Here is a 24,823-nt window from a genome sequence, read left to right as displayed (position 1 = left end):
CACAAATGCCTTCAGCTGGATACAAAACAAATAAAGGTAGAGATAACCACAAGCAAGCAGATACACACCGTGCTGTGCTGAAAAACTGATAAATGATTTGTAAAAGTATTCACCAGTGTGTGATTATAGAACACTGTGACAGCTTGTAACCCATGGCCAACTGATACAGAGAAACACAAGGCTATGAACCAGTGTGACAGAGCACACAAAGACAAGAGGAACAGAGACATGCTGCTCACAAAAAACCGCAGCCAACCTGACTCACAAATTAGTTGCACTTTCAAACAGCAGGGCAGTTAATTGCTGATTTTTGGTTTGGAGCATGGTACTGAGTCCCTGGTCACATGTGTGAAGAGTTTTAAATACCACAACATAAACACATACGTTGTCATTAAAACTTCTGAGAATGTTAATGTGGTCAGAATAATAAGTAGTCTTAATAGAACACTTTTCAGTAACAGTCTTTGATCTCGATCTGCAGTCTTACAAACTGAAAAATATATAATTGAGAGTAACTTTACCTGGGGTTTAGCTGCAAAAAGATACAAAAGACTGCATGTGGGCACAAAGAGAATGAAGCACACAGATGTAGGCAAAGTGCAAATTCAAATGTTTGATATCATTGTGGTGGAAATTTTAGTAAGGCACAGAGTCAGCTATTTTCTTCTGAGGAGATAAGAGGCTTTTATAATAATATCTTGCAAGAGAAGGGTTGCTCTTACCACTGAAGCAAAGACACTCAGTTATATAGCCCATTGTCACGTCATCGCTCCTTGGGTATAGTTGACTTCTACCTTTCCTCCCCAACCACAGTTGAGGTAACCCAGACACTGTCGTAAATATCAGCTTCATCCATGTACCCCTTAAAGTGCAGCTAAATCATGATAACAAACACACCATTGTGAAGAGGAATTTAAGAAAACAGGACAGGGTGGTATCTTGCAGGAGGTCATTTGCCGGTTATACACAGTAACAATCAATACAATACATATAAGAATTCATTTTCCATTACATCATTTAGCAACTTTTCTAGCAGACTTCAAATACTTTCAATTTGAAAGTGGACTGATTACTGGAGTTAGGGTGAAAGAAGGCACCGATCCCTGGTGCTTGCACACACCTGTTTACATACAAAAATGGCATAATCCAAGGCAGATGCAAGGCCACTACGACAACATCAGCCATCAGTCACTGTTGCTTGCTGCTTTCCACAATAATTGAGAGTCAGTTAAAATATAAAACCATCACAGTTAACACTCATTACTCCGGCTTGTACTACTCCTTCAGGTTACAGTAGGAGGTCAAACACCAAATGAATAAGGAGGAGAGAATATGTCATCTCTAAAAATCATGTTGATGTAGATCCACCGTATTTTCTTTGTAAAAATATGATTTTTATCACATATATGGAGTGAGGTGTATTGGACAAAAAAGTTGAAGTTGAAGACCAGCAAACCACATCTCATTATTTCATTAATTACAGTTGAACTTCAGAACATTCGGCTGTCTTATTCATGAACATGTAATATCACATCACCCATTTAAGTTGATTAAAGAGTCAGTGGAATACAACAATAAAATACAGCCAAAGATCCAAAAAGGAAAGTTCCAAAATGTTATGATGGCTTAATAAATCAGGGATATGGAGTGTATTTCTTGGAATAATTTGAATACATGAATAAATGACAAATAGATAAATTATAACTGACACCTTGTGTATAACAGTGGAATACAATGAAGCAAGTCAGCTAAAATGCTCCCGTGCCAGGTCAAAAGCAATAAAACCCCCGAAAATTACTTACTGGGAGAAGATCATGAAAAAAATCTCAAGATTTGCTGTATAAATTATAATGTCGATACTATGAGATGACTTCACCAAGAGTAATGTTGAAAACAAATACATAACTATGGTACGGGGAAAGCAAATGCACATCCAGACTCAAGAAAAGAAATTATTGAATGATGAAAAAAAAATCATTCTTCACTACTCAAAGACTTGGGGGGGGGGGGAAGTCCGCCGGTCGCATTCTGGGACTTCCTGTTATTTAGCAAATTGACACTTAAAAAAAGAAGGCGGGTGTACTACAATTCCATGTGCATTCACTTTTTTTTCAAATTTGTGGTTCATGACTAGATTCTAGTGAAAAGTCATAGATGAGGAAAACACAGACAGCTCCTGCCAGAGAGGAACTATAATTTTCACAGCTGGATCCCTCTCATCTTCTCTGCAGCACAAGCAGGAAAGAGAAACACCCACAGCCACATTGTGAGTCTGGGTGAATTTCTGTTTGACTTCCCCAGGCCCACCAATTATTGCCGTAAAATTGTGATTTATCACATTCATGATTAAGTAGCCAGAGCCTGTGATAATCAGATCATCATACTGAATGGAAATATTGATTTGAAGGGAGAGTGAATTGCTAAAGCCACATAATTCTGTAAGCAGTGTGACTCCTAGAAAGAGGTCTTGGTCTTGCAGGTGGCAGTGTCCTCATGATTTCCACTTGAAGTAATGGTGTGTGTGAGGAATCCATTACTTTAGCCCTAATACCCTGCTGCGATGCCGTGGGGGCATGAGACACTTCATTTCCTTTCACTTCCTGGCCAGAGCTTCATATTATCATTTTCGTCCTGTCGTTGCATTACAATGCACTCGAAATAGCATTTGGTAGTGCAAGTTTGTGTTAAATATGCAGGAATCTGGATGCAAATTCTATCTCTAGTCTGATCCCTTCCTGATTACAATTCAGCCAATATCAGTAGGGCAAGAGTCCGACCTCCTTGCTGCCAGGAAAGAGTACAGTAATGGCTGCAATCTGAGCCTCTGCATCAGCATGCTAAAGTTATCCATCCATAGGTTCCTTTTGTCCTAAAATTTGATTTCTTGGTGTCCACGCAGAGCATATTACATCCTGATCATGCACATAAAGGTGGGGAATCTCACTGCCTATATAAAGTCTGCCATGTGTGGGAGTTACTTAGGGTTCATCTGTCAGGGGGTGGAGTCAGCATCAACAAAGAATGTAATGCATAAACTTACTCAAATTTGTGGTTATATGTCAGTACAACCATCTCCTGCTTCCAGCTTCTTCAGTGAAGGATTCTGAGCATAGTAATAATCTTCTTGCTAATTTTGAACACATTCAGGCAATGATAAATAGTTGCTGTTGTGTATTCTTGTGCCATCGAGCTCTGCCACTACCTCCAACAGGGACAGCAGTAAAATCCATCTCACTCGTAAAAACAGCAGCTTAAATCTAATGATGTAATTTAGCACAGTGTTTGGACAGTTACACACTTTCTGTTCAGCTTTTCAGCACATTTATTTGTTAAATGAAACAATGCATTGAGTTGCAAAGTATCAGGTTTGCTCTGACTACATTTACAGTATAAGCCCAAAAGATGTGAATAGTTCCTCTAACAGTGGTCATCACAGGTTTGTCTGTATGTGAACTCTCCCTCCTCTAACATGCATTGTAGCATCCTGCAGGAGTTGGTCATTCATACTTTATGAGCACAGCAGGGAGCTGAGGAGACTCCCGTTGGCAGCTCATGTAAGCCTGACATCCCACTGACAGTGACTCGATAATGTTGCCACATGATACCTCAGAGATTTCCTAACTTCACACAGAGACGACTTCTCACAAGACATGGTCTCAGAGTGCAGCTTAATGGGATGCGTTAGAATCAGAGCCAACTGGAAATGTTTACTCAGCTGGATGCGTTGTGCCGTTTGTTCAGAGCTTTTACACTGCTCACTGTGCTGTTCTGGGGAGGTTTTGGTCTCAGGATGGTGGATAACGATCATGCGGGGCTTCAAAGTAACCGTGATCGGTGGCTGAAAGGAGAGACATCAGCTACTGCAGTGAGATGGTGCAGCAGGCAAGCTGCAGTATACAATAACGCAGAATTCTTAGATTTTAAGTTCTGTTGGCCAGTGATTAATCCCATCACAAGGCTTTTTCTTTATTATCATTATTCTATCATCTTTATAAGATTGGGGGGGACAAAAGGAGACAAAAAAAGGTATTGCTCAAATGCTATTATCACCTTTACTTTTTTTTCCCAACAGAAATAATAACAGCTGCAAGAGAATAAAATCAAATTAAATAGAGCAAGACACACTGCTGAAATTCCTTAAAAAACTACTGCCATCTTTGGGATGACAATGGCATTGCAACAGGAAACAGCTTCAAATATCATGCCTATAGTAACCTCGTTAACAGATCTGAGCCCCACATTCTTTAAACAGTTTATGCATGCATCTTAAAGCAACAAACACTGAAGAACTAATATTTTGAAAAAAAAAAAAAAAAAAAAAGGTTCATTTACTCAGAAAAAAAATTCATACAGAAGCTCTATACGGTTGAATGTGTTTTACAGGGAACTGCCTTTCCCTAAGAAATTAGAGCAGGTTTCTTATTAGTATTCAAAATAAATTAAAAGCTCATTTAAAAGCTAACATGTGGGTTATGTTTCATTTGTTAGAATACAAAACACAAAGTAATTATTTCTCCCAAAAAAAAAAAAAAAAAAAAAAAAGGCAGCGTGGCTTCACAATTTGTACAGGGGAATAGGAATTACTGTACATGAACAGTTCACATCAGAGAGAAGACAGAATAACGCAAACATTAAATGTAAACAACCAGAACTCAATTCACGAAGGTTTTGTGAAAGACTAACAGAAGAGCAGCGTTTTAAGTAAGAAAACATTTAGTTTTGAGTGCTACATATAGTCAGGTTATTAACTAAACACTTACTTATATCTATACAAATTGATCCTTATAAATAAATTTACTGGTGATCATTATGTCATAATGAGTTAAGAGTGAATGTTATGTTTGGATTTATTAACATATATATATATATATATATATATATATATATTACAAAGTGTAGCTTTGGACAAAATTCAATTAGAGTAGGTTGGTCCACATAAAGAAGGCAGGGGAAATATTTTACAAACTAGCTTGTGCAGTTTAGATGTTATAGGCAAAAAAATAATGAATAAAATGGAAAAAATATCTTAAACCTAAACACGTCACTGTCAGAACATATTAACACTGCTGCTTCATGTCATGCCTAAAGTGAAACCTGTCAAAAGGACAATAGCAGCTTCTTTTGGAGTAGAACTAGAACATTACACCATGGCAGGAATACATCTGAGGCAATAGTAATATTCAATTCAGACACATCTGAACAGTTTTTTTTTTTTTTTTTTTCACAACCCCTAACCCACATGGTTATAACGTACTTTATTTTGTACAAGCCACAGAAAGGCAGTAGCAAGAAAAAAAGAAAAAAAGAAATAAATCACAGGAAGTATTTATCGTTAATTATTCAGCCCGAGTTACAAATCTCACAACCTTCTATTGACAAAATATAAATCAAACCAAAATCGCTCACTTTTAAGTATCAATAATCCCATCTGAATGGAAACCTACAAAAACCAGTCCTGCAAATTCAACTTTAAAGGTCAATTCACATTCAGAACCTGCTATATGACAAAAACAGACGACCGCCATGTTTTTCCTTATTTTATCCTTTAGGTTAATACCAATCGATACTTTAAATATTAAGGCCACAGCCATTATAACGCTAATGTGCATCACATGTCTAAATGTGACACTGTATGTTTTCTGTACGAGGAGAGTTAGTCTCGCCAGCTGTCAAATGAACATCCATGAGCTATAGCTTCACAAGCAGTGAATCCTAAAATCCGACGTGCATCTGAATGTACAAAATAGGACAGTGATGTAAATAATTCAACTTCAAACCACAGAGATTCAGAGAGAAGTTACAAAAAACTGAGAACACAAGACTTTACTCGGATTTATGTGTAGTCTGCAGCACAGCTCAGATGTGGAGGACGGGGGATGAGTACAGCTGACTGAACTGCTGTCCAACCGAGCAGGACCACAGCTGAGCATGACGCCCTTCTGATCCAAACCCACAGCATGTTCTGCTGCTGTTGGAGTGGCTGAAAACACCTGTAAACTGTTTTCTAATGAAATGCATTCTGGTCATGTTTTCCACACCATGAGGCAAAAGCGCGGTTAAAGTTGGTCAATGAACAGCCTACTTTTGTAAAGTTTTGGCCGGTAACAAATACTGGAGGCACCACAAGGAAAAGAAATAAGGAACCAATATCAAGAACGTGCTTTAAGGTGCTTATGTGAACACAAAGAAAAACAAAAGGGCCTTTACAAAAAGGCAAAAGAATATCACAGCATCTGTCTTAGACGTCATCCTCGTCCTTGAAAGGTAAGAGTGTAAATTTTTTCACAAAGCTCAGCGGCTGAAGGCCCCTCTGTTTAAAGTCCTCCTCTGAGAAGTGCAGACACATCAACAGTCTGTTTTCAAGCTCCTCTATGTACTCACGTTGCAGCTCAGTTGAGGTGGTAGATGAAGACAAGGAGGAGTTGTCAGGGCTGGTCCCTAATAAAGTCTGTAGGTCTGAAGTTCTGCAGCTCTGATGTGTCCCACTATGCTGACTCATGCCATCCCCATCTGACAGCGTGTCAAGTCCTTTATGCTGACTTTGGTCTATTTTGGCTTTAGTCTCAAAAGCATTTCTCACGGTCCTGATGGGGTTCAAGCAGGCCTTAGTGTTTGTCAGAATCTCCATTGGAGCAAAGTTGCTTTGGGTGAGTTGACTCAGTGGCACCGACTCTGCCATCACTATTTGTTCTGAGACCGTCTGGACAATGTTGAGGTTCCACGTGTCTCCAGCTCCTCCTCTGGGTTTTTTAGGGGTGAGTTTCATGCTTGCATCAACCAGGATACAGTCAGAGTCCTTTTCACTACTTTCTGTGTCCATCTCTTCCTCAGAGTCATCCTGATCCAGGCTGTCTGCCTCCCAAGATTCTTCACACAGCTTCCTAAATCCCCTCACAGGAGAATCAAATACCACTCCTTTGGGAGAAAGCGGTCTGAAGTGTCTGCTCCGAAGGTTAGTGTATGTTGGCGAGCTGAGCTGCCTCTCGGGCTGCTTCAACATATAGTGATGGACTGATTCAGGTACTAGGATTTCATGCCGCTTTTTGCGTGGCAGTAAGGCAGACAGACTTCCAGGTAGACAGTTTCCTACAATGGGCACAAGGGAGGTGGGTTTGAGTGCAGAAACAAAATCTTCCAGCTCTTGGTAGGAGGAGTGGTCTGAATAGGGTACTACATGAACATTGGGGTGGACAGAGATGAGGGGCCTGCTGGTGGGAAAAATTGTCAAAGTGGGTTGTTCTTTGTTCCACTGGTGCAATGCTGCAGAGCGAATCTCTGACTGGTCCATGACTCGGATACGACCGGACCCTGGCTCAGTGGTGAAGACATCAGGCAGCTCCAGAGCTTTAAGGGTCTCCATTCTCTCAAAGCTCACCTCAACCCAGGTTTTAAACTCCATCGCCAACTCCAAGAGCAGGGACTCTTTACCCAGAGCATACAGGCCTGCAAAACAGTGTGTTGAATAATTTACCAATCAGTAGTTTTATGTTTAAGCTGACTGCTATATAGGGACACAATTGCTAGATGAGAGTCTGCAACCTTTGTTGTTCCTCCAAACAGAAAAAGGAGGGATGGACTGTGCTCTGAGTGACACAAACAGTGGCACAACTATAAAAGGAGAAACATTTGGCTCAAAGCTGCAACACATATTATCAATACAAACTGAACTGCCAAAGTTTATTTTTTCTTTGAAAAAGTATCAATATAAATCAAGAAGTCATTATAGTGCCAGACCCCAGTCAAAATCATATGATTATCTTCTCTTCACCCATCTGTTCAGCTCTGTCAAACACACATATGCAGTGCAACAGAAGAGCAGAGGCTAGAAACAAACTAATGAAAGCACAAAACACAAAGGAGCTGAAACTAAATGCCTGCACATAAACTAGGCCAATCGCATGAATAAAATATATTTGGAAGCCTCTGTGTCACTGAACAGTGCAGCACAGAGATTCTCAAACACAACCTATAAAGTAAAATGCTTTCATACGATTATTTATCGTTATGTTATTCATACATAATAATACCAAAATCCTTTTTTTTTTTCCCCTCAGGGCCTGGTGGCCAGGATTGTACAACACTAGGTGAAACGCTGTTTCTATATAAACTCACCTATAACAACATTGTGGTTGGGGTGGCTGCGAATGATCTCTTTGATTTGTTGAGTGGCCCGTTGTCTGGATGGCAAACTGCGGTTGGGGTCACAGTTGGTGTTGTCCAGGTACAAAACATCTATGGTGGTGTTGTTCCTTAAACATGGCTCACGCAGCATGGAAGGAGTGTATCTAAAGTCAGCTGTAATCAGGAAATGTCACAGTACTGTAATCAGCATGGTACCATATGTTGCGGAAAAGAAAAGGAGGTTAAGAAAATATTTCCTACACAAGTGAAGAGAAACTTACCAGTGTACAAGATTGAGCCAAAGTAGCCCTCGAAGAGAAACATGACAGCCCCTGGACAGTGGTTGGCATCGATCAGTGTGACTGTGAGCTTCTCTTTGCCGATGTCGTCCAGTGGGAGCAGATATGGCTCAGCAAGCTCTAGAGGATGAATCCACTGTTCTTTCACCTGAGCATGGAAAAAAAAAAAAAGTGATCAGCAGAATGATAGGGAGTGCCACAACAAAAAGAGTAAGAAATTAGGAAATATAAAAGAGAAATGCCAGTTTGGGTACAGGAAGCAGACACTCTCTCTCTACCATTAAGATAAGACTTAAAACAACAGGTGACCCTGAAACATCCCATAGTTATGCTGCTATAGGACAAGACTGCTGGTGGGCCTCCTATGATGCACCTCTCTTCACTCTCCCTGTATTTAACAAATCATTGTTGTCATTAACTTGTGTTTCTGTTTCTCAGCAGGTATCCTTGGCCTGGTGTTACGGTTCTAGTTGACCACTTATCCTTTCAACCCTCACCAGCCGAGGCAGGCAGCCGCACTTTCTAAGTCTGGTTCTTCCTGTGAAAAAGGGAGTTTCTTGCTTTTGTACAGTCACCTAATTGCACGCTCAGGACAGGAGATTGAAGTGCAGAGATAGTTCAATGCAATCTGTTGGCTTCCTTAGCAGGGAATTTCTTTCTAATTTTTTTTTTTTTTTTTAAATCAAAACTGTATAAAATCTATTTATTTGGATTCTAATTAATTTGATTTGACTAGATTATGATTGCCATTACTGTATCTTTAAAGTGCCTTGAGGTGATATTTGTTGTAATTTGATACTAAATAAATAAAACTGAATTTAGAAAATATATTAAATTAGAAATAATATAAAACGTAGAAATGTTACAAAAAATATGAACACTCAATTATTTTCACTGTTATTTGTGCATTATTTTTGTAAGTATCAATTCTTGTATGTAAATATACTGTATCAAGGACAACTCAAGCTGGTGTGATAGAATACAGCGACCAAACACTTTTTATGGAACTTAACATTTCAAACATCTTCTAAATAATCACTACATTGTGTTAATTAAAAAAAAAATTATAATATATTTATGACAACAGTGGTACATTTGATATGATATAAACATGCATTACATTTGTATTTTGGGATCCACTATATAATTTAATGCAAATACATGTTTAGGTTTCATCAACAGGCCCTTTTCACACCTTACGTGGTGCGACTTGTGATAGCAGGTAAAGCACAGGTGTCGCCAATGACATTAAAGATGGCTCCGTTCCAGTAAACCCTTTGAATGTGACAACAACCCATCAGTGTCAATACCAGGAGCTTAAAACTAAAGCAGGAATCAGGTGTCATTAACCTTATCGTTCACACCTGTGAAATGTCAAAATGTTGAAAGTGAGAAGGATATTTGATAAAGTAAGTACTGTCATTCGGTGTTTGTTTGTTTTTTTCAAAGTAAAACGACTTTTTTCTATATGTGGTACCTTCACTAAATGTTTACTTGTATTTGGAAAACTGATTTGAAAGAATTCTCTGAAAAAGATTCAAAGTTTCCAACCCTCCCCTCAACTCACCTGCAGTTTGAGTCTCAGCAGAGTGGCGGTGGTTGGAGAGCAGTAGATGGGCCGGTTGCTCCAGGTGGAGGTCAGACCCACCGTGTGGTCGCTGTGCATGTGCGATAGAAAGAAAAGTCGCGTGCCTGGACACTTTCGCACCTGCCAGAAGTCCACGGCCAGCGGCGTGTGCGGGATAACTTTCCCATTGGCGACCATTGTTCATGTCTTCAGTGGAGCTCAGCCAAGTGTGTAGCAGTGTGGACGGCCACAGGTTTCCACCAACGCCAGATGTTTAGCAGCTAATTATTTTAAAAAAAAATACGACAGACTTGTTAAGAGTGTACATGGCATATTGTAAAATACCCAGCAAAGCTTAGCTATACATGCTTACATACCCCGTCAGTACTACTTTTAATTTAGCGTTCAACGACTCTTGCTCATCTTCTTCTTCTTCGGTTTTGTGCTGTAGCTATGCCGTATATGTTGTACTGTAACGCCACCTAGAGGTTGAATTGTGCAGGACCTCACATGCTTGTCCTCTGCCGTCCCAAGAAAAAGGCTACATTGTGCTCAGTTTTCCACAAGATGGCGCCATAAAGGAACAAAATGCTGTTTCGACAATGATCTTATGACATGAAAATGATCCTGCTGGATGTTTTATCTGCCCACAATATATCAGAGAATTATTAACCACAAAATAAATTAGTAAATCTCATAAAGACAAACAATGAAAAATCACTTACCCACGAGGTATTTTTGTGTCAACCGAAAATAAACGGCGTCTTAAAAGTGTTCACCTTAACTATTTCACACACATGATTTGAATGTACCAGGACAACATTTTAGACGTCAGTTTGTTTGCTTTTATGTCCAAAATAATAGGGAAACAGGATAGTACTAAATGGGGGCGTTGCTATGGTGATGGCAGCAACCGATTGCAGCGCCCCACCCCCATCATTCTGGTTGCACACCACTCACTTTCAGGATTATACCTGGGATTGTAGCACATTCCTTTTCTTATCACACACAACATGTGTCCTGTTCTCACACCTCAAAGTATTTTAATCACGGCCTGCTTTACAGTTAATTATCCCTCACACAAACAGAAAGTCGGTGGACCTTTAATGAGATCATTCACTTAAAATTTATGAGAAAATAATGCTTTAGGGGGGAATTTGCTATTGCTCACTGTCAGTATGACAATATGTCAAGTTGATGAATTGCAGTGCAATACTGAAGTTTATAGTGTATGTCTGTTAGCCTGAATAAAGCATGATCCCATTGTAAATATTCTGTACACAAACAGAATCACAACTGAATTGACAGTATTACTCCTATTAGATTATATAAACGTTCCCAATCAACATTTATACAAATCAAAGCTCAATGGGTTCTTTTGTCAGAGAGTTAAAGCACAGTGACGAGAGTGAAATCAACAGCCCTGTTTACAACTGTCAAGCCAAGGGTTGCAGAGGTCAAGGGGATGAGTTGGCTTTTCTGTCTTGTTGTTATGCAGGAAAAAAACCCAAAGTGTTGTCAGTCAGTAACAGTGATGCTGTGAAAGCAGATGGTTGCACAGACTGTGATCTGCCACTGCTGTTATCAAAGACAACCCTTTAAATCCTCCATGTACACTTGCACTGGCTATGGTGAGCTGTTGTGACCTTATTGACTCCTGCTGTCATCTAAATTTTTATTGAAAGTAGTTTTAAGCATTGTGGGTTTCAAGTCTCTGCGTTTGACAGTAAAATATGGTTGTCCTGCAATATTGTCCTATCTAAGGCTCTGAATTCTTACTTCTCCAGCATTGTTATTTATTGATCCCAAGCCACAAAGAGCAGTTTGAACCATCTTCACTGTCACTTATCAGCATGAATGTGTTCAGTGAGAGGTGGTGGCTGCTTATGCTTTATTTCTCCCTCGGGATGATGCAGCAATGATGCACACAAACTCCTGCAGAGACATTTATGCATATGTGAGAAAAGCCTAAAATATCTTTGGGAGGGCTAGTAGCAAACAGATGGCTTAACCATGCTGGTGCGAACAGTCCCTAACATTTTGGCAGATGCTCTCACTCATCTATCTGCATTTATCTTTTTTTCTTTCTGTCACCTTCTTTCCTCCACCCTCTCTCTGTAGTGATGTCTCGGTTTTATTTTATTCTCTTTATTCTCTTCTGTCATCCCAGTAGCGTTCTCTTCTTTTGTGTTCTTGCCGTTTGTCATTTTCTGACGTGTCAGCACCCTCTGCACAATACCACACTACAGCAGCATGATCGCTGCCTCTTCAATCTCGTGACCAACTCTCTTTTCCACTCTTTTTCCTGCTGTAACAATGTCAGAGGGGGAGAGGCTTCCATCTCTTCAACTTCAAGCCATGATAAGACGCTGTGCTTTCGATTACAAGAGCCCGGTGATGACCCGTTCCTCTGATTTGATTAGTTTATGAGACTTTGAAGAGTGAGCTGAGTGGTGTGGCACATCTGGTGAGGATCCCACATGAACAAGTACAGAGGCTGTGTTCTAAAGCAATGTGCTCATGGCTCGCTTTCACAGCAGCACTGCCCAATGAGAGAAAGAGGACTTTAATTGTTTTCCTGGAGGGCTCCAAGTGTTTTGGATTTTTTTCTTGGTAGGATGCAGGGATGGGGAAAATCATTGGTGAAGAGAGCTAAAAGCCTCCATAACTGTTGCCATCCAGATAAGCATAATAAGAGCTGAAGGGGTGGGCTGGAGATGGTCATTAATTCTCTCCATCTATGCACAGAGGCTGGTGCCTTGTCAATTTTTTAGGCAGTCTTTCATGAAAACAGATGCAACCTGGTCTCCCGAAGGAGAGAGTAAACAAATTGATATTAATCTCCAGCCTTCATGGAAGAATAACAGCTATATGAATATTGGTAAAGAAACATGCTGTTATATCTCTCTGCTGCATTGACTGATGGTGTCTTTGCCTGAATGTGAAAAAAACTGGATACATTATGAGCTGTAACAAAACAGCTGGGACCAAGGCTGGGTAATGTAAAGGAGATACAAGCGACTTCTCAGAATTGTTTTGGGGTTTTTTTCGTAGCTGTACTGTGTTTGTGTAATGCTTTGTATTTAGCCCAATTCACACAGGATAAGTATTACCAATGGACCCCCCGTAATTCGGAATAATTGCGGAGAATGTCTGAGTTCTTAAGCCCGCTTTATTCCCTACGGAACCGGACGGAATTCGTCTGTCCGGTCCATACGTTGCTCCCGGAGCTTCTGTTTATGCCTCCGTCCGTATTGCGCACGTCCCTAAGAAATCCTCTAGAGGGCGGTATTATATATTGAGTCATTGTCGGCCGCGGGTTTGAGAAACATGGCGTCAATTGAGGAAGTTGCAGTCATACAAATGTATATACCCCCTGACCATCTCACAAATCCTCTCCTCCATTACCTGGCATTTTTAAATCTTAAAATGTTTTAATCTCCTACTCTTCGTTCTTCTTCTTCCTCCATAACTTCCGGAGCCAACACGCTCCTGACTCTCTACTGCCCCCACGAATTCCTCTGGTATTGCTCCGTTTCGCCCGGAGCTCACCGGATTGCTAAGCTCTTGACCTACGGACAAACTGACGGATGAAACGCCCCCCGGAACCGGGTGAAAGCGTCCGTTTCCGTAGTTAACGTAGGGCATAAATGGGCCTTTAGTCCTGTGCGAATGCGCCATGTCCGTGATTTGTGGGGTAATAATTCCGCCGCGAATTTCGGCGAAACACAGACGTCCTGTGGTAATTTAAGTCCCGTCTGAACGCACACCTGTGTGTTCAACCTATGTGTACAACCAGGTACAACGGGGCAAAACAGGAAGTTACGACAATTACGGAATATCCGCTCATGATGTCTGTGATTTCAGTAAATTACAGACTTTTGCTTGTCCCGTCCGAATGCGCAACAAAAAAATACAGAGGTGCGGGGGTAGTTGCGAATTACCAGTGATCCATAAGTAATACCCGTGTGAATTGGGCTTTAGTCTCTGTCACTTACAAATCTACCGTTCAAGCCCCTTACAACAGATCGAAATGTAAGTGTAAAAAGGGGGAAATTAATTTTGGAGTTTGAGTCCCAATGTTTGCGGCAGGTTTTGCTGAAGCAGATGGTTGAGAGAGAGCTCCTTTCATTGTCTCCTATGTTTACAGCATCTCAGACAACTAGTTGCCAACTCCTCGTAAATCTGTTTGCAACAAGAACAACAAGCTTGAAATCAATTCACTTTTCCACATGAGCTCTAAGAAACATGATTCATATACAGTCGGTGTGTATATCACGTTTTGTTCAGTTGGTTTTCTGCCGGTATAACATCTTTTTAATTACTTTGCATGTCTGTTCTGTTGACTCTCATCATATGGATCAAGATTTCAGAAGAGTGGATTCATATTTTGGTTCAGTTGTCCTGTGGCTATAAAATATGGGGAATTCACCCGGGAGTCTTTAAAGCAGATAAGTCTTATTAATATAGATACATATAGTATTGAAACGTTTCAGAGGTTGCAGTAAAGGCATCTATGGATTTGAGAAGAAACATTTCACACAGCTGAAAAATATGATTTCAGGGAGCTGTTTGCTGTGGGTTTGTGAGGCTAAATTAATTAGGTGCTTGTGAAAAATTGTCATAGTAAAAGACTATTTTTTTCAATTTGTATTATTTTGTTTTACTGGATGTGACCACTGTAATTTAGTTCTCACTCTGAACAGATGTCTCAGATCTAAAAAGTCCATGTTTATGTCAACCACATACCCTGAACACTTGATATAATAAAGAGGAATGAATAATTGATCTGAAAGGTCCCTTGGAAACTATTCTCACAGTGCTGCAATATGCTTCTGTGAATCAATGTGAATAGAATATTTAGCTTTGGCTCATAATTTAACAAAGTACTCCCATGTGCATGTAAGGAACAGCGTCACAAAGGACTGCGTTTGCTGCCAAAGAAGCACTCGGTTATTTCCCAACATTTTTATTGTGGGTGCTGCTTTCTCATTTCACACATTTACAGTGATGCCATTCAATGGGGATTGGCAGGGGAAATCCTTTGTTGTGTTTGTGGGTGACTGTGGAGGTGCGGTGTGTTTAGCTGGTGAGTTGCTTCAAGCAGCCTTAAAGGGGATTGGTGCTAAACAGCTGCAGAAAAATGTGGGTAACCTTGTTTACGCCCATTACACTCTGGCTGCTGAAGCAGACAAACATCCGAACAGTACTTGCTGGTAATGAGGCACCAGGGCATGTGCACAAACACACGCACACAAAAGCGCAGCAGGCCTGAAGGTCAGTCAAGTGTGTTAACCTGATGTGAGTATTCCTGTGAAAGCAGCTTAGTCCACACTTTGTTAACAGGGTGAAAACACAGGTTAGGGAAAATCCAAGTGTCAGTGTGTCAACGTGTACGAGCCTCTGAGTGACACTTTCTTGTTAGCTGCATCATTCTATTAACCATTTGAGCCCTTCTAGTGGATACCTCCACGCACTTGCATCAACAGATTGATTTGCATTGCATTAGATGGCAGCTATACTCTTAAAGGACTGCAAGACAATCAATAGACTGTTTCTGAAACATCACAAAAGCAAGTGTGATTTTGATCTAATCAGTAATCAATGAAAACTTGTTGTACTGCAATAATGAGTAGTGAAGTCGAGAGATTTTTAAGGGAGGCCTTTAAGTATCTGGAAATTCAAAGATTTTTACTACACATGTGCTGTCACAATAGCCACTGCCAGGTTTGCAATCTCTTAAAAGCAAATTCAGTGAATATATGAGATCAGTGCCACTCACTTTGATTGCAGTTTAGGTCTTATCTCCCCCCCATACAATCAGGCAACAACAGACATTCATGCATTGCATATGATGAGGTTTCATGGTCAGTTGTTTTTTCTTTGTTCGTTTGTTTTTTTTTGGGCTACTTAGTGTATAAATAGATGGAACGGTTAAGTTAAATGAGAGATGGCAAGTTTTCAGCTAAATATTCCCCAGATTATTTTTCTTTTGGCTTGCTGGCTAGCTCTGTTGTACCCCCATTTTTTTCATCCTAGTTTTGGATTCACTCAGCGGATTAGAAAATGGTTGAAATTATTTATGTAGTTCCATGTGAGCTGACATGAAAGAAACTTTTATGGCACCTCTCCCGGATGTTTCTCCCAGGATGTTTCTGTTCTCGCTCTCTTTTCTTCAGATCTTTCTGTCTTTGTTTTACGCAAACTGTTTCATTTCGGGTTATTTCTTTATTTTTGTTTGTTTTTTCAAATGCTGTCTTCTTCCTAATATCACCACATCCTGATGTATACACAACTCAAGGTGAGAGTGGAAGCGCTGAGAGCTGAAGTTAAAACACAACCAAATTATTATGAAGTATCTTATTACACAGAGAAGCTAAAATGAAGCTTTTTTTTGGACAACATTTTGAATTTATGGTGAGAGTACTTCTTTAAATAACAGATTGCAGTCAGATTTTTTTTTTTTTTTGGAAACAGTTTGGCCATTATTGATTAAGCACAGACTGAAGAGGGGAAATATGTGCAAAAACAGAAGGATTCTAAATAGTTTCTTATGTTGTCGCATATATTTCAGAAAATCACTCCGTGGAATAACATCTGTTTAGCCGTATTTCTTTCCCTTTTAATGCCCTGAAAACAACATTGATTGAAGTGAAACTAAGCCCATAGTTTACATTCACATGAATTTTAAAAGAGCCAGATGTGCACACATAAATAAGAAAAACTCTCAGTGCCTGAGAAATACCGAGTGCCTCCACCACAGAGAGTGGAAGGAATGAAAAATGCTCTTTTCTCTCATCTCTCCTTGGCCCACCAGCCACATGCTGATATATAATGCTTACAGATGGCCTACTCGGCATCAGTTACAGTCAGTATAAACTGAGGTGAACCAGTGCATGTGTTATTATTTTGGAGGACTAAGAGAGCTGATACAACAGTTTTAAAGGTCATGGAGTGAAATCTTCATCTTACATAGGCAGGCACAGAGAGAGTAAATGAGAGTGTAGCTGCGCAGGAAGGAGTCATCCTGTTAACCTATAGAATCGGATCAAATGAATGACCCTTGTCTTTTGTACAACTGTCTAATAAATCCAATGTATCCTGTTTTTGAGCATTTTTCACTGTTTGGTCTTGAACCCTGTGCGACCAAGTAACATTTCAACTCTTTGGTCATTTTAAAGCTCTTAGTGCTGTGGTTGACCTGGACTGCACTAATTCGAAAGGTGTTTCCAGTTTAAGCAGCATTTATTGGCATTGACCAATGCCACATACCACAGCATTTATATCCTCTTAGTTTGCAACGCCCGTCTACTCCTCTGTCCCCCTCATCCATCTGTATATAAACAGGGCTGGTCAAAAACCATTAAAGATGTTGTAGAAACTTTAACATTATAGGCCTCACAAAGTTTTTCTTTTTTTGCATTATAGATCCTATTACAAAGGATTGCAATACACTGTGTATCCAATAAGCTGTTAAGTCTGTCATTCAGTTGAACTGCAAGCACCAATATGACTCAGCTCTGAAGTAAACTGCTGTACCAGTCATGTGCAAGACGACTGCAGACATTCCCTCTTAAGTCTTAATGCTCAGAGCTAAAAAATTATGCAGAATGACTTCCAATTATGAGGCTTAACAACACACCTTTATTCACCCTCATTAACTCTTGTCTGAGTTAACGGACCTCAAAGGCTGGAGTAAAGTTAAAAAAAGAAAAGTTCACTGAGGCATTGTAGCATTTGTTGGTCTGACAGCATGACAGCAGATCAGGTTAAAAAGAAGAAAAAATGGCACACATTGTGCATTAATTTATTATGATAAGAAGTGTGTTTTGACAAGATTATGCAAGAGGTATAAAACCGCTGAGTCAAAAGTCAATGACTTTAAGTTTCAACCATTTAAGTTATTTTGACTGAATAATGCATTTAGAGTTAATACATGATAATGCGTAATACATAAAGGATGAAGATGAATAGAATTATCATAATTAAAAATGCAGAAATGAGGGAGCGCTGTTCAATCAACAGATAAAAACTGCAATCAAAATTTACTTTTAAAATCATGCATACATTCAATCACCTTTGAGTTTATAAGATGGCCTATTTAGTCACCAGCATATGAATAGAGGGACCATGTTCTCACTCTTTGTAGCTCCTTTCTTAGGTCCACATACTCCTGGGGAGTTCTCTCTCTGTTTACTTCCTTTTCATTGGGAATTGCAATCTGCTGTGGCCGAAAATGACCCTATGAGAGCAGTAAGAATGAACGAGATGATGAAGATCGATGATCAAGATGATCGAGCTCTGTATACACACTCATTACAAGAGACCAGTTTTACATACTTGCTGTCACATGAGGCATCAGTTATACTGGTTTAAGAATGACGGATTTTGGAGTTTAAAAAGAGTTAGCTTATTCAGTAAGGTATGAAGGTCAGTCAAGTGTGTTGGAGGCCGTCCAGTTACTGCTCAGGTGTGGACTTGTTATTCACATCTTGCCCTACATTAGCTCATTTCAGGCACATAAGCATCCTGACTGCAGTTTGCACAGAAGGAGAAAATTCAATTGTTTGCATAATGCAAAGCAGAGAACGTCACATTTCCATACTGTCCTCCACTGAGCGGAAGGAAAAGTTTCGATTTACATTCTTCTCACCATCTGTTGTGTCAGCTGACCCTTTAGATGAAAAAAACTGTCAGTTTGGTGGTCTGTTGAGTTTTGTGTTTTGCACAGAGGTGAAATATTAATATCTTCAGAGGCCACAGGGCTCAAAGTGTTAACAAATGAAGTTTGCTTTATTCACTGGGGACTGCAGCAAAGAGCTGCCATAGATTACAGAAATAGCAGTCTGCTAAAAGTTTAGTGAACAAAGCAGTTGCTCTTGAGTTTTTAAAGTACAGTTGTCAAATGGATAAGTTGTAGCAATTTCATTTGCAGCTTTGATTTTGCTGCTGTCAAAAATGAACAATTCATTATAGTGATGACAGGGGAAAATGGGACATACAGCTCTGTCGTTTGCCAGCCTATAGTTCACCACATCAGCAAAATAAGCTGCCTCTGAGTGATTTTTTTTCTTTTGAAAATATTGAGATAGTGGGACAAACTCAAGTAATCATTAATATGTTTTGAAAGCTTTGAAATCAGCAGCCATTTTTGATCTGCTGCCAGTGCATCTGTGTAAGTTGCGTCGATTTCATTGTCAGCAGCACTCTCATTACCTTTTTATGAGGCTGAGTTGGTGGAGTGTCTTTGGCCGAGTGCTGTACGCCTAAAAACTGCTGGAGTGAATTAATTTAAAACAGGATTCAGACACTGGCTCTTTATATTTATAGTATCTTCCCATGCAGAGGCTACAGGGACCAAATGTCTAAAGATGTGACGGGAAGAGGTGAAAGCAAAAATCTGTTTTCGCTATCGTTGCTGAGCTGATAAAAGCTCAGGATCAAGAAGTTGGAGTTGGTGGTTTTTCTTTTTTCTAACTTTTGTGACCCACTCAGATTTATCAACTTTATATAAGAAAATGTACAACCCAGCAACCTAGTCTTTCTTGCAATAATTGAATTAGCAGAGCAATGTTTTTAATAGGATACCTATTAAACAACTTGTTATTATCTTGTTCAGCATCAAGCAGTAGCTTAAAGTCCTTATCATGTGTTTACTTGGATGAATTAATCACACTGCTGGGACTAAGCTTGTAGGTGACACTCTTTACAAATTAGCAGCCTGTGTACAGTGTATCATGTACTGGTAGATGTGCTTGTTCATCTTGCCAGAAAAAGATAAGCCTGCTGAACAGGGAGGGAAATGCAGCTCAAAAATTCAGCACCTCAGCACTTTCACAGGGCTCTTAACCTTATCTCTATGTCCATGTTGGTGGATTCTTTGACATTCACTTAGGGAGTTATCATGTAGACAGTCACTGACAGTTGTGTGAAAACACAAAGGGCCGAAAATAGGTTTTTCAAGAAAGGTTTATTCAGATTTAAGGAAATGTTTTCACACCTGATCGCTTTTTGTGTGGACGTTTACTCTCTTTACCTGTTTCAGACAAAACATGGCCTGTTTCTCAGATTTTTAATCGAGAAGCATCTGACAAGCAAGCAGCTCCCAGAGGACACTATAAAGTACTCCCTGACTCTCATATCTATTCTCAGACCACTTGACTCATTAAAGAGTGCTTGTGCAATGAATGTCTCAGAAACGCGAACCCGTAAGGACATTCTGAAGTCGTAGTTTATCAGGAATCTGCCTTTGCTTGAAGGCAGATTTTCTCATTACTAAAAAAAAGAAAGGCTACAGAGACACTGTTAGAGGGCAGAAACACACAGTAGATACATTTTAAAAAGAGCTTTTTGGTATTTTTCCCCCCTTATTTCACAGTTCATTTCTTTGCTTTCATCAACTTTTAGTCACAAAGTTACGGATTTCAAGACTAACTTTATACCTCTTGATTGCTTCACTCAGAACCCAGATTTTGCTCTCCAGTCTTTAACCTTGAACCGCTTCATTTTGATGCATCAGATTCATAGACTGAAAAGACGCTGACCTGCCAGCTATTGATTTCACAAATGAGAGATGCAATTCAATATTCAGCATCCTCCTATTGTCAGGCTGCCTTGTTGAGAGTGGACTATTTTGAGAGCAACATGAGTGGCCATTCATAATTCATGTGGTTAAGAGCGCTCTCTGTATGTGTATTAAAAGCGTACAAAGATTATTCATGTAAGCAGCTGTGTAGCTTGTAAGAGATTTTCTATCAATGAAAAACTGAAAACATACTTCTCACTTTTCGCTTGACATTTTGCTGATTCCATGCACTTCCTCTGCAGCAAAGTGTCAACAACGTGCATTAACTTTTACAAGCAGCAGCTTTTCACACCACTTCTGCTGCCAGTTGCCCTGTTCATCATGAAACTTGTGCAAATGTAAAGAGCCTCAGAGAGAGGTGATGATGTGCTGTCAGCCGCAAGATGTCCCCCTGCCTAAGAGGACAGACATCTACAGCACGTGATATTGCACCAAAAGCTGCCTCCAAGACAGACTTTAAAGTGCTTCTTTAAAACAAGTCATCCAGGTGACTGGAAAATAAATTAGAGTTGGACTGCATGATGTCATGACACTTTGGGCAGTTTGTTACAGGGATAGTGTGTGTATATAATGCAAAATCATAGATATTAAAAGCCAGACTTTGAGCAATAACTGGAATCATCATTATGTCCGCTGTTTCCTCTGTTTTTCTTATCAACCGTGCTTATCAATCCAGTCTTTTAACTGCACTTTCATGCCATTTTTTTTTTTTTTTTTAAAGATCAGAGCAGCTGCGGACAGAATATCACAAATTTTACTGAGAAGATACAACAAATAAATTATGGTCATTATTCATTTAAATGCCTGATATTACATAAGAACTAAGAGCCCCATCAGCTCTCAATGTTAGGTTAATATTTAATGTTAAATTAATCTGATAATATCTCTTATTCCTCATTCCTAAATAATTACTGAATGAGGGACTTCTTTGATAGGTGCAGTATTAATAGATTTACATAGAAATAAGAATGCATTTGAGTACTTTCTCTATCACTGTCAATGTCAATGATCAAGTTGAGAAATGCCAAAATGAAGACATATAGCAGGTGCCTGCAGCACCCAACTGAAATTTTCCTTTCTTTCAAACTGAATCCTTGATCACAGTTCATATGAATCTCTGAACATCTGTTGGAATTTATGATTGCACCTGTTCGCATAATTCAGTTAACTCTGTGTGTGGGCTCCAGGTTGCGAATATGCTGCACAGAGCATACCTGGAACACTGAAAGATGAACAGTGAAAAAGGCAGTGGAGAACTGTGCATTCAGTTGAGTTGTACTTTTGCTGGAGTTCTCCGTGGACCGCCTTCACATTTAAGACTCGCGCTGCATGTGCGAAGATCAAAATTCATGTCAACCCACTCACTTGAATATTTGGTTCTCTTTGTCTGTTTCAGAGGTGAGGTCTGTGTGTGTGTTTGCTGAGAGACCTCTGCTACTTAACTCGCTCTGTAAGAGAGGCAGGTCCTGGCAAAGCATTTTAAAGAAACAACAGCTGAAGGGAAAAATCCCAACACTTGGCCAGCTGAGCAATGGTGAAACCCACTCAGACACTGACACTTAAAACGTAATGGAAAGATGTTGACGGAGAAGAAATAAGTGGGCACAGAGTCACACATTACACATTACCATAGCATGCATAATGTGATAATTTGAAATGGAAATTCTCCAAAGACATGGGGAGTTAATTCTAGCATCATTAAATGGGCATGTCTGTGATGACATGTTGGAGAGTGGCTGTCAGGATCATGGGTGAACTGTGTCATCCTTGATTGTGTTCTGATTGAAATGGAGCCCAGCCCCCTGTTGAGAGCACACTTGAGTTTTACATTACAGCCTCCTACTAACTGGCAGTGCCCACATGACAGCGTGATACTTGCACTTTGGCAGCATCATTGGAAAATATAAAACGTGGGGTTGAGTGAAAGTGTAAAAACACATCTGTGGGTGACTGGTGTGGGTGGCAAAAAATATGGTGGGCTGTTCGAGCAGTGTTCTTGTCATGAACAAAGACTGACTGACTGAGAAATTTAGTGAACCGACATGGAGAGACCAAAGGAGGAAATGTTGATTTTTATCAAATACATTGCTTTGCAGATAACATACAAATCTATCTGATCATAGAAATGAAACTACAGATTCATGGCAGCATTCACTGAAATCAGTTTAGACTTCCTTAATCTTTATGAAAACAAAACTGAGGTCATTTTATTTTTATGATCTGATTTTGTAGATGACCCCGACAGTTGTGAACTTCTGCTTCCAACAATCATTCCTCTGTAAAAAACAAAGGAAAAAAAACAAAAAACTTTTGCTCTCTGGCTTAATTTACATTGTAGGACTGAGTTAAAGATTTGACTTCTGTTTTTTAGGGCTGGGATCTCTGGATTCAAACATATACAGTAGAACTCCTACATCCTCATACTCCAACTAAATCACTGCCCAACCAGATGCTCTTAGATATTACAAAATCCAAACACAAAATTGCTGGAAGGTGATTATAGATTTAATTCTAAGACCTTGATTACTTTTAAGCTGCTAATAAAAACCTATCTTTTTTCTTTTAGTAGAGCTTGGCCTTGATTTTACCCACTGTGTTTAAGAGGGTCTAAATTTGTTTGCTATTTCCCTATTTTTGTCTGTTCTATTATTTGTTTATTGATTTAACCTGTGCTTTTCTGAAATGTTATTCAATCGCTCTTGGTTTGCTTGATTGTTGTTACATAGCCACATGGTTTAACTTGAGTTTTAATATGAGCTTCATGAATAAAATTGACGTTAACATTCCACTGGGATGCAGAAGTTCATTTTAATGATAAGCGTCTAGCCTGCTCTGTCCATGAGTGTGGCTTATGGCCCTGTCACACTGTTGCGTATGAGAGAAGCGTATGAGTTGCGTATGAAAATTAATAATATAATTTTCATACGCACGAAAAGTCCTTGAAAATAAAGAATGACTAGCGTATGAGTAGCATATGAACTGCGCATGCCCAGCGTACGTTTCAACGCGCCTATATCAGCAGCCTTTCCACATTGCTCCATTATTGCACGACGCGCTATCAACATCTCTCGAGACATTCATCTCGATCATGCCTCCCAAGAAGCAATCGTCGTTTGCCCGGGCCCTGGGCCGAGGAAAAGGCAAAAAAACACAAGAATCATTCTCACCCAAACCTGCTGAAATGCCTGATGCACCTGCGGCTGATGAGTTACATGCTTCTGAGCGATCAAGATCCCCAACTCCTCCTCCTGACCGCTCCCGTGAATCGTCGGTTGCCTGCCGCCTCCATCTCCGCCCGTCTTGCGGAGATGGAGGCGGCAGACGGGCGGAGGCTATAAATACGCTAGCTGTACGGTACACCTTCATGGCAACATATGGCAATTTATGTCCAGCGTTCTCGACCTATCAGTAACGTACCTATATCGTACCTCTAGCGTATTCAGCGTATGCCTAGCGTATGCTTAGCGTATTAACCATACGCACAAAAGTTTTGAGCATGTTCAAAAATTTATTTCTGCCTCAGCGTATGCCAACGTATGCCAACGTATGCCAGCGTGCTTGAAACGTATACAACCTATGCCTAACGTTCCCCTGGCGTATGTCAGCGTATACCAGCGTATGAGTGATAATTTTCATACGCAACTCATATGCTTCTCCCATACGCAACAGTGTGACAGGGCCTTTAAACGTTTTCCATTAGGAGCACACTTTTAGCTTTCCAATTTAAATATAATTTATCAGGTTTTTCCTGTCAAGTTTATTCCTTAGGGGCATTTCAGTGCCCTATCTGGTCTCTGACTAAAGTATAACCAGAAATGGGCCTGAAGAGTGCTGCTGATTCTGATTTAAGATCAGGTGATCCCACAAGACCTCTGCAGTTGAATGCCTGATTAATTCAATTTGACCTTTGGGTTTGGAACTCCAGAGTATCACTAGGGGTTTGATTATTCCACAGATCCAATTTTGGAAAGATATGGAACAAAAATCAGTCAGTGCATGACCAAAATCAATGCTATTGTGCATAGTTGGGAATATGTCTTTCACACTAACCACAGGCAACAAAAGAAAAGAAAAAAATCATGCATGGGATGGAACGACTTAACAAACATGGATGAAATAGAACTAAGCCTTGGTATGAAAAGCAAGGCTGTGATCACCTGTTTTATGCAGAATGAGATGATTTTTTTTTTCTATTCACCCTCTTGCTTGATATTTTTCAACTTGTCAAAATGAATCAACAGAACTCTTTGT

General features: G+C 39.9%; 1 protein-coding gene across 1 annotated transcript; it reads right to left on the bottom strand.

Moving 5' to 3' along the window:
* Positions 1 to 4,033: 4,033 nt before the first annotated feature.
* On the bottom strand, positions 4,034 to 10,720 carry dclre1b (DNA cross-link repair 1B). The gene is made up of 5 exons (XM_075476630.1): positions 10,365 to 10,720; positions 9,988 to 10,268; positions 8,403 to 8,568; positions 8,113 to 8,295; positions 4,034 to 7,443 (listed from the first exon to the last, which is right to left on the bottom strand). Exons 2-5 carry the CDS (start codon positions 10,183 to 10,185, stop codon positions 6,239 to 6,241), a joined length of 1,752 nt encoding a protein of 583 aa, XP_075332745.1. The 5' UTR covers positions 10,186 to 10,268; positions 10,365 to 10,720; the 3' UTR covers positions 4,034 to 6,238.
* Positions 10,721 to 24,823: the final 14,103 nt, after the last annotated feature.

The sequence above is a fragment of the Odontesthes bonariensis genome, chromosome 10 (assembly GCF_027942865.1).
Source record: "Odontesthes bonariensis isolate fOdoBon6 chromosome 10, fOdoBon6.hap1, whole genome shotgun sequence".
Taxonomy (NCBI): Eukaryota; Metazoa; Chordata; class Actinopteri; order Atheriniformes; family Atherinopsidae; genus Odontesthes; species Odontesthes bonariensis.
The sequence above is the reverse complement of the archived record's forward strand: the minus strand, read 5'-3'. Positions and strand labels throughout refer to the sequence as shown.

Excerpts from the sequence above, each read along its gene's own strand:
- dclre1b (XM_075476630.1), bottom strand. The coding sequence starts at position 10,185 with ATGGTCGCCAATGGGAAAGTTATCCCGCACACGCCGCTGGCCGTGGAC. Across the intron at positions 8,296-8,402 it reads TGGCTCAATCTTGTACACTG|CTGACTTTAGATACACTCCT; the intron begins GTAAGTTTCTCT and ends TCCTGATTACAG. Across the intron at positions 7,444-8,112 it reads CAACCACAATGTTGTTATAG|GCCTGTATGCTCTGGGTAAA; the intron begins GTGAGTTTATAT and ends ACTGTTTTGCAG.